This window comes from Pristiophorus japonicus, chromosome 1, assembly GCF_044704955.1.
Source record: "Pristiophorus japonicus isolate sPriJap1 chromosome 1, sPriJap1.hap1, whole genome shotgun sequence".
Classification (NCBI taxonomy): Eukaryota; Metazoa; Chordata; class Chondrichthyes; family Pristiophoridae; genus Pristiophorus; species Pristiophorus japonicus.
The window spans coordinates 81975640-81985977 of record NC_091977.1 but is presented as its reverse complement, the minus strand read 5'-3'; the positions used below and the strand labels follow the sequence as shown (position 1 = coordinate 81985977).

Genomic DNA, 10338 nt, shown 5'->3' with positions numbered 1-10338 from the left:
AGAGAGAGAGACTGATGGAGAGAGAGAGACTGATGGAGAGAGAGAGACTGATGGAGAGAGAGAGAGCTGATGGAGAGAGAGAGACTGATGGAGAGAGAGAGACTGATGGAGAGAGAGAGACTGATGGAGAGAGAGAGACTGATGGAGAGAGAGAGACTGATGGAGAGAGAGAGACTGATGGAGAGAGAGAGACTGATGGAGAGAGAGAGACTGATGGAGAGAGAGAGACTGATGGAGAGAGAGAGACTGATGGAGAGAGAGAGACTGATGGAGAGAGAGAGACTGATGGAGAGAGAGAGACTGATGGAGAGAGAGAGACTGATGGAGAGAGAGAGACTGATGGAGAGAGAGAGACTGATGGAGAGAGAGAGACTGATGGAGAGAGAGAGACTGATGGAGAGAGAGAGACTGATGAGAGAGAGAGACTGATGGAGAGAGAGAGACTGATGGAGAGAGAGAGACTGATGGAGGAGAGAGAGAGACTGATGGAGAGAGAGAGACTGATGGAGAGAGAGAGACTGATGGAGAGAGAGAGACTGATGGAGAGAGAGAGACTGATGGAGAGAGAGAGACTGATGGAGAGAGAGAGACTGATGGAGAGAGAGAGACTGATGGAGAGAGAGAGACTGATGGAGAGAGAGAGACTGATGGAGAGAGAGAGACTGATGGAGAGAGAGAGACTGATGGAGAGAGAGAGACTGATGGAGAGAGAGAGACTGATGGAGAGAGAGAGACTGATGGAGAGAGAGAGACTGATGGAGAGAGAGAGACTGATGGAGAGAGAGAGACTGATGGAGAGAGAGAGACTGATGGAGAGAGAGAGACTGATGGAGAGAGAGAGACTGATGGAGAGAGAGAGACTGATGGAGAGAGAGAGACTGATGGAGAGAGAGAGACTGATGGAGAGAGAGAGACTGATGGAGAGAGAGAGACTGATGGAGAGAGAGAGACTGATGGAGAGAGAGAGACTGATGGAGAGAGAGAGACTGATGGAGAGAGAGAGACTGATGGAGAGAGAGAGACTGATGGAGAGAGAGAGACTGATGGAGAGAGAGAGACTGATGGAGAGAGAGAGACTGATGGAGAGAGAGAGACTGATGGAGAGAGAGAGACTGATGGAGAGAGAGAGACTGATGGAGAGAGAGAGACTGATGGAGAGAGAGAGACTGATGGAGAGAGAGAGACTGATGGAGAGAGAGAGACTGATGGAGAGAGAGAGAGACTGATGGAGAGAGAGAGAGACTGATGGAGAGAGAGAGAGACTGATGGAGAGAGAGAGAGACTGATGGAGAGAGAGAGAGACTGATGGAGAGAGAGAGACTGATGGAGAGAGAGAGAGACTGATGGAGAGAGAGAGAGACTGATGGAGAGAGAGAGAGACTGATGGAGAGAGAGAGAGACTGATGAGAGAGAGAGAGACTGATGGAGAGGAGAGAGAGATGAGAGAGAGAGAGAGAGACTGATGGAGAGAGAGAGAGAGAGAGACTGATGGAGAGAGAGAGAGAGACTGATGGAGAGAGAGAGAGACTGATGGAGAGAGAGAGAGAGAGACACTGATGGAGACAGAGAGGGAGGGAGAGAGACACACTGATGAGAGAGAGAGAGACACACTGATGGAGAGAGACACACACAAACTGATGGAGAGAGACACACACACACTGATGAGAGAGAGAGAGAGAGAGAGAGAGAGAGAGACTGATGGAGAGAGAGAGAGAGAGAGAGAGAGAGAGAGAGAGACACTGATGGAGACAGAGAGAGAGTGAGAGAGAGACATTGATGGAGACAGAGAGAGAGACACACACACACTGATGGAGAGAGAGAGAGACACACACACACACAGATGAGAGAGAGAGAGAGAGACACACTGATGGAGAGAGAGAGAGAGAGAGAGAGAGAGAGAGAGGGAGACACTGATAGAGAGGGAGACACTGATGGAGACAGAGAGAGTGGGAGAGACACTGATGGAGACAGAGATAGAGAGAGACACACACACTGATGGAGAGAGAGAGAGACACACACACACACTGATGGAGAGAGAGAGAGAGAGAGAGACACTGATGGAGACAGAGAGAGAGAGAGAGAGAGAGAGAGAGAGAGAGAGAGGGAGACACTGATGGAGACAGAGAGAGACACCAATGGAGACAGAGAGAGGAGAGAGAGAGAGACACTGATGGAGACAGAGAGAGAGAGAGAGAGAGAGAGACTGATGGAGACAGAGAGAGAGAGAGAGAGAGAGAGAGAGACACTGACTGATGGAGACAGAGAGAGAGAGAGAGACTGATGGAGACAGAGAGAGAGAGAGACACTGATGGAAGACAGAGAGAGAGAGACACTGATGGAGACAGAGAGAGACAGAGAGAGATAGAGAGACACTGATGGAGACAGAGACAGAGAGAGAGACACTGATGGCGACAGAGAGAGAGAGAGACACTGATGGAGACAGAGAGAGAGAGAGACACTGATGGAGACAGAGAGAGAGAGAGACACTGATGGAGACAGAGAGAGAGAGAGACACTGATGGAGACAGAGAGAGAGAGACACTGATGGAGACATAGAGAGACACTGATGGAGACAGAGAGAGAGAGACACTGATGGAGACAGAGAGAGACACAGAGAGAGATAGAGAGACACTGATGGAGACAGAGAGAGAGAGAGACACTGATGGAGACAGAGAGAGAGAGAGACACTGATGGAGACAGAGAGAGAGAGAGACACTGATGGAGACAGAGAGAGAGACACTGATGGAGACAGAGAGAGACACTGATGGAGACAGAGAGAGAGAGAGAGACACTGATGGAGACAGAGAGAGAGAGACACTGATGGAGACAGAGAGAGAGAGAGACACTGATGGAGACAGAGAGAGAGAGAGAGAGACACTGATGGAGACAGAGAGAGAGAGACACTGATGGAGACAGAGAGAGAGAGAGACACTGATGGAGACAGAGAGAGAGAGACACACACACACTGATGGAGAGAGAGAGAGACACACACACACACAGATGGAGAGAGAGAGAGAGAGAGACACACACACACACAGATGGAGAGAGAGAGAGAGAGAGAGAGAGACACTGATGGAGACAGAGAGAGAGTGGGAGAGAGAGACACTGATGGAGACAGAGATAGAGAGAGACACACACACTGATGGAGAGAGACACACACACTGATGGAGAGAGAGACACACACTGATGGAGAGAGAGACACACACTGATGGAGAGAGAGACACACACACACACAGATGGAGAGAGAGAGAGAGAGAGAGAGAGAGACACTGATGGAGACAGAGAGAGAGAGAGAGAGAGAGAGAGAGAGGGAGACACTGATGGAGACAGAGAGAGACACCAATGGAGACAGAGAGAGAGAGAGAGAGAGAGAGAGAGAGAGAGAGAGACACCGATGGAGACAGAGAGGAGAGAGGAGAGAGAGAGAGACTGATGGAGACAGAGAGAGAGAGAGAGACTGATGGAGACAGAGAGAGAGAGAGAGAGAGAGAGAGACACTGACTGATGGAGACAGAGAGAGAGAGAGAGAGACTGATGGAGACAGAGAGAGAGAGACACTGATGGAAGACAGAGAGAGAGAGACACTGATGGGAGAGAGAGAGAGAGAGAGAGACTGATGGAGACAGAGAGAGAGAGAGAGAGAGAGAGAGAGACACTGACTGATGGAGACAGAGAGAGAGAGAGAGAGACTGATGGAGACAGCGAGAGAGAGAGACACTGATGGAGACAGAGAGAGAGAGACACTGATGGAGACAGAGAGAGAGAGAGACACTGATGGAGACAGAGAGAGAGAGAGACACTGATGGAGACAGAGAGAGAGAGACACTGATGGAGACAGAGAGAGAGAGACACTGATGGAGACAGAGAGAGAGAGACACTGATGGAGACAGAGAGAGAGAGAGACACTGATGGAGACAGAGAGAGAGAGACACTGATGGAGACAGAGAGAGAGACACTGATGGAGACAGAGAGAGAGACACTGATGGAGACAGAGAGAGAGAGACACTGATGGAGAGAGCGAGAGAGAGAGAGAGAGACTGATGGAGACAGAGAGAGAGAGAGAGAGAGACACTGACTGATGGAGACAGAGAGAGCGAGAGAGAGACTGATGGAGACAGCGAGAGAGAGAGACACTGATGGAGACAGAGAGAGAGAGACACTGATGGAGACAGAGAGAGAGACACTGATGGAGACAGAGAGAGACAGAGAGAGATAGAGAGACACTGATGGAGACAGAGAGAGACACTGATGGAGAGAGAGAGAGAGAGAGAGAGAGAGAGAGAGACTGATGGAGACAGAGAGAGAGAGAGAGAGAGAGAGAGACACTGACTGATGGAGACAGAGAGAGAGAGAGAGAGAGAGAGACTGATGGAGACAGCGAGAGAGAGAGACACTGATGGAGACAGAGAGAGAGAGAGACACTGATGGAGAGAGAGAGAGACTGATGGAGACAGAGAGAGAGAGAGAGAGAGAGAGAGAGAGACACTGACTGATGGAGACAGAGAGAGAGAGAGACTGATGGAGACAGCGAGAGAGAGAGACACTGATGGAGACAGAGAGAGAGAGAGACACTGATGGAGACAGAGAGAGAGAGAGACACTGATGGAGACAGAGAGAGAGAGAGACACTGATGGAGACAGAGAGAGAGAGACACTGATGGAGACAGAGAGAGACACTGATGGAGACAGAGAGAGAGAGACACTGATGGAGACAGAGAGAGAGAGAGACACTGATGGAGACAGAGAGAGAGAGAGACACTGATGGAGACAGAGAGAGAGAGAGAGACACTGATGGAGACAGAGAGAGAGAGAGAGACACTGATGGAGACAGAGAGAGAGAGAGAGAGAGACATAGAAACATAGAAAATAGGTGCAGGAGCAGGCCATTCAGCCCTTCTAGCCTGCACCGCCATTCAATGAGTTCATGGCTGAACATGAAACCTCAGTACCCCCTTCCTGCTTTCTCGCCATACCCCTTGATCCCCCGAGTAGTAAGGACTGCATCTAACTCTTTTTTGAATATATTTAGTGAATTGGCCTCAACAACTTTCTGTGGTAGAGAACTTCACAGGTTCACCACTCTCTGGGTGAAGAAGTTTCTCCTCATCTCGGTCCTAAATGGCTTACCCCTTATCCTTAGACTGTGACCCCTGGTTCTGGACTTCCCCAACATTGGGAACATTCTTCCTGCATCCAACCTGTCCAAACCCGTCAGAATTTTAAACGTGAGGCCACACCTGGAATATTGTGTTCAGTTTTGGTCTCCTAATCTGAGGAAGGACGTTCCTACTATTGAGGGAGTGCAGCGAAGGTTCACCAGACTGATTCCCGGGATGGCAGGACTGAACTATCAAGAAAGAATGGATCAACTGGGCTTGTATTCACTGGAGTTCAGAAGAATGAGAGGGAACCTCATAGAAACGTTTAAAACGTCACAGTCTAAGGATAAGGGGTAAGCCATTTAGGACCGAGATGAGGAGAAACTTCTTCACCCAGAGAGTGGTGAACCTGTGGAATTCTCTACCACAGAAAGTTGTTGAGGCCAATTCACTAAATATATTCAAAAAGGAGTTAGATGAAGTCCTTACTACTAGGGGGATCAAGGGGTATGGCGAGAAAGCAGGAATGGGGTACTGAAGTTGCATGTTCAGCCATTAACTCATTGAATGGCGGTACAGGCTAGAAGGGCCGAATGGCCTACTCCTGCACCTATTTTCTATGTTTCTATAACTGTAGCAAGACTTCCCTCTTTTATACTCCATCCCCTTTGCAATAAAGGCCAAGATTCCATTGGCCTTCCTGATCACTTGCTGTACCTGCATAATAACCTTTTGTGTTTTATGCACAAGTACCCCCAGGTCCCACTGTACTGCAGCACTTTGCAATCTTTCCCCATTTAAATAATAACTTGCTTTTTGATTTTTTTTCTGCCAAAGTGCATGACCTCACACTTTCCAACATCATACTCCATCTGCCAAATTTTTGCCCACTTACTTAGCCTGTCTATGTCCTTCTGTGGGTTTTTGTATCCTCCTCACACATTGCTTTTCCTCCCAATCTTTGTATCGTCAGCAAACTTGGCTGTGTTACACTTGGTCCCTTCTTCCATAGATTGTAAATAGTTGGGGTCTCAGCACTGATCTCTGCGGCACCCCACTAGTTACTGGTTGCCAACCTGAGAATGAACCATTCCTCCCGACTCTCTGTTTTCTGTTAATTAGCCAATCCTCTATCCATGCTAATATATTACCCCCAACCCCATGAACTTTTATCTTGTGCAGTAATCTTTTATGTGGCACCTTGTCAAATACCTTCTGGAAGTCCAAATACACCATCATCCACTGGTTCCCTTTTATCCACCCTGTTCGTTACATCCTCAAAAAATTCCAGCAAATTTGTCAAACATGACTTCCCTATCATAAATCCATGCTGACTCTGCCTGACCGAATTATCATTGCTATGTGGAGGGCTCACTTTCAAGACCGCACATCAGCTGACCATTATTGTATATTAAAATAGCAACAGAATATGGGAGGAGACTCTAGTTTCATTTTGGGATTAAAACTGATGGAAGGTTGTTGCACCTATTGTATTCTAATGATATCAAAGTCTTACCTGATGAAACATTCTTAGATCCTTTAAACTTTTTAAATTTGCTCTTTCCAGGTGGTGCATTTCTACCTTTCCCGGAAAACTTTTTACCTTCGACCACCATGATTACGCACTATCTCAAGAAACCTGCAAGGACAATTCAAACTGTTACAGCACTGGGTCTATGCTTCAGCAGACCAGATGGAATAGTGTAATGCTTTGGAATGCTACAGAACATTACATTTTTAAATGCATATAGAACTTTCATTACCAACAGACCACAACTATTTCTAAACTTGTAAAACCTCAGAATTGAGTCTTTGTTAATAGAATGGATTAATCATCTAAATCAGATTGGCAGATTGCATCTTTAAGTAGTTTGAAAGGGAAGGGAGAACTACAATTAGTGCAACATGGGGACAACTCTGCCTCACGAGCCAGAAACAGAATCCTTGGTCTGGATTTCTCTGAAAACTCAAGTACTGAAACGTTTGTACATTTAACCGAAAGATGATTAGCGAAAAAAGCAAAAGCATCACATGGAAAAAAATTGGAAATTAAATATAATTCAAACATGTAATCAGCCATTTTTCTGATAAATATCTCAAATATAAAGCACACAGTAATATGCATGTCAAAAAGGTAATCTGACAAGTACGCAGCAACAGCAAGAACAATTTGCAAGGCATCAGATGACAATGGCAGAGAAATTAGGGTGGACAAGAGTTCATAAATGATTACATCTATGAATTACAACTTGCTTAGGTCCTGATTTTCTAATTTTATTTCCCCTGAATTCTTTCAAAGAAATATCAGGCCAAGCTTGCTTTCTTGAGTAAAGGATGACCAACCATTGTAACCAGAAAATTTAATCAACAAAACAATTCTGAAAGTGTGCATCATGAACTGCATCCTTAGTATCTCCTCCCCATCACACTCCTGCGCAAGATACAAGCAACAGGGGGAACACTTCACATCAATGCTGCCATCAGTACAGAAAGCTGAAGTGTAATCTTCTCAAAACAGAAACGGTAGCTATATGGGTCACAGCCTAGTACCAACATCAACACTTCCAAGAAATTTTAACCATAATTTTGGAATCTTCTTTGGACTGAATGGGGAATTATCAGGTTTATCCCGAAAACCAGAAAGCTTAACTATATTAGTATACATTGTTGATACTAGATAGTATATACTCCAATTATATTCAGCATATATTGCAACAATTTTATACATACATTAAACAAAACACTATGGCTGGACTATTCAAATGATGGACCATGATCCATATCCCAATCACAAGACCTGCACATTTGGAGCACCAATTGGCTGAGTACCAGAATAACTAGTTCTATGGAAGGAAGAAAAAGCAAAGCTCGAACACAGCGCGGCTACCTTGTGATAGATGAGAATGGAGTCAAGGCTGAAAAAGCTGGAGCCTAGAAGGAGCGTGGTAGGGTAGAGTATACAACTAGAGCAGGCGGAGCCCGGATCTTGTGTGGCACAGTGGAGCACAGAAGTTTGTAGCTGCTACATATTTCTCAGGGTTCACCTACATAGAAAATCACTTACACTTCTGTGGTTCTGGATTTTTAATTTGTTCTCGAGCTGTCTGCAACACTGACAATACCACATTTATTGCCCATCACGAATTGCCTCAAGGTGGCGGAGGGCTCTGGAAACTGCTTGAACTGAACATAGAAAATAGGTGCAGGAGTAGGCCATTCGGCCCTTCGAGCCTGCACCGCCATTCAATATCATGGCTGATCATTCCCTCAGTACCTCTTTCCTGCTTTCTCTCCATACTCCTTGATCCCCTTAGCCGTAAGGGCCATATCTAACTCGCTCTTGAATATATCCAATGAACTGGCATTAACAACTCTCTGCGGCAGGGAATTCCATAGGTTAACAACTCTCCGAGTGAAGAAGTTTCTCCTCATCTCAGTCCTAAATTGCCTACCCCTTACCCTTAGACTGTGTCCCCTGGTTCTGGACTTCCCCATCATCGGGAACATTCTTCCTGCATCTAACCTGTCCAGTCCCATCAGAATGTTATATGTTTCTATGAGATCCCCTCTCATCCTTCTAAACGCCAGTGTATAAAGGCCCAGTTGATCCAGTCTCTCCTCATATGTCAGTCCCACCAGCCCAGAAATCAGTCTGGGAACCTTCACCGCACTCCCTCAATAGCAGGAACGTCCTTCCTCAGATTAGGAGACCAAAACTGTACACAATATTCCAGGTGAGGCCTCACCAAGGCCCTGTACAACTGCAGTAAGACCTCCCTGCTCCTATACTCAAATCCCCTAGTTATGAAGACCAACATACCATTTGCCTTCTTCACAGCTTGCTTGCTAGGTTACTTCAGAGGGTATGGAGAGTCAATCACAGTGTAGACCGGAGTCACATTCGGCCAGGCGTGGGAGGTGCATCAAGTGTAGGACAACGTGGGGGATATTGTGACAATCCAGCAACACGCAAGTGACCAGGAGGTGGCTATTGAGCCACTAGAGCCTGTTCCACCATTCAATTAGATCATGGCTGATCTGTATCTTAACACCATCTACTCGCCTTGGTTTTACAACCATTAATACCCATGCCCAACACAATGTCACTCAGTTTTGAAATTTTCAATTGACCTAACTTCAACTTTGGGTGTGGGGGAGGGAAGAAATTGCTCCAGATTCCCGCTGTCCTGCCACATGGTGTACCCATAGACTACATGACCATTTTGTTGTTCTGAGACACTTCCCTGGGCTGTACAGAAGACAGGGCCTCGGTTACACGTCTCAACCCAGACAGTGCGGCATTCCCTCGGCACGATAATGGAGTGCCAGTATTTAATGCCCAGAACTGCACATCCACCGGTGAGGCTGGGTCTCCCAGAGTGGCGCCGCCTCAGTGAGCTACACCTCCAGCCATCCGCCTGGGCTGCTGCACTGCACTGTGACACAGCCAGGGCCGGTCACCAGAGGAACAGGCCGGGCCGGGGGAAGCCGCCTTGGTGACATTCCCTCCCCCCCACCTCTCTCTCCCTCCCTAATTCACGGTGTCGGGGCCCCAGACCGCGAGTCTTGTCCCCGAGGCTCCCAGTGCCGCTCGGTGAAACCGTCACCCGCAACCCCCAACAACCACCAACCTGCGTCTGCTCCGCTCCACGTGTGGGCCCCGGTTCACCCTGCGTCTGCTCCGCTCCACGTGTGGGCCCCGGTTCACCCTGCGTCTGCTCCGCTCCACGTGTGGGCCCCGGTTCACCCTGCGTCTGCTCCGCTCCACGTGTGGGCCCCGGCTCACACTGCGCCTGCTCCGCTCCACGTGTGGGCCCCGGTTCACCCTGCGTCTGCTCCGCTCCACGTGTGGGCCCCGGCTCACACTGCGCCTGCTCCGCTCCACGTGTGGGGTCCGGCTCGAACTGCGACCAACGTCACCACGCTCGCTCTTTCATTGGTCAGTATGATTGAGCCTATTTCCTAAAATGCCATTAATTTTTAAATTGTATTATCGTATTTGATATGAAATTTAAAACATTTTTAAACACAATTCAATTCAATAAAACTTTTTAAAATATCACTTTCAGCCGTGGAAATAGCCCGATACCGCTCGAGACGGTAATGACGATGGAGGGCGGGTTGCACCGGTGACACCAGGACATGGAGGTTTGTACAACGGATTTAGTGTCCGGGTGACACCAGGAAATGGAGGTTTGTACAACGTGTCCGGGTGACACCGCCTCTCTGTGGAGAGTCCCA

General features: G+C 47.7%; 1 protein-coding gene across 2 annotated transcripts in view; it reads right to left on the bottom strand.

Moving 5' to 3' along the window:
• Nucleotides 1-10059, bottom strand: part of pum3 (pumilio RNA-binding family member 3) — a 71418-nt gene extending 61359 nt beyond the window's left edge. The window contains exons 1-2 of one of the 2 annotated variants that reach the window (XM_070881296.1): nt 9729-10059; nt 6614-6736 (exon numbers count right to left, since the gene is read on the bottom strand). In XM_070881296.1, the coding sequence (XP_070737397.1) occupies nt 6614-6713 (100 nt within the window). In that variant the 5' untranslated portion in view covers nt 6714-6736; nt 9729-10059. Of the gene's footprint in view, nt 1-6613; nt 6737-8917; nt 9499-9728 lie in introns of those variants that run through there. The other variant, XM_070881287.1, reaches the window with a different exon arrangement.
• Nucleotides 10060-10338: the final 279 nt, after the last annotated feature.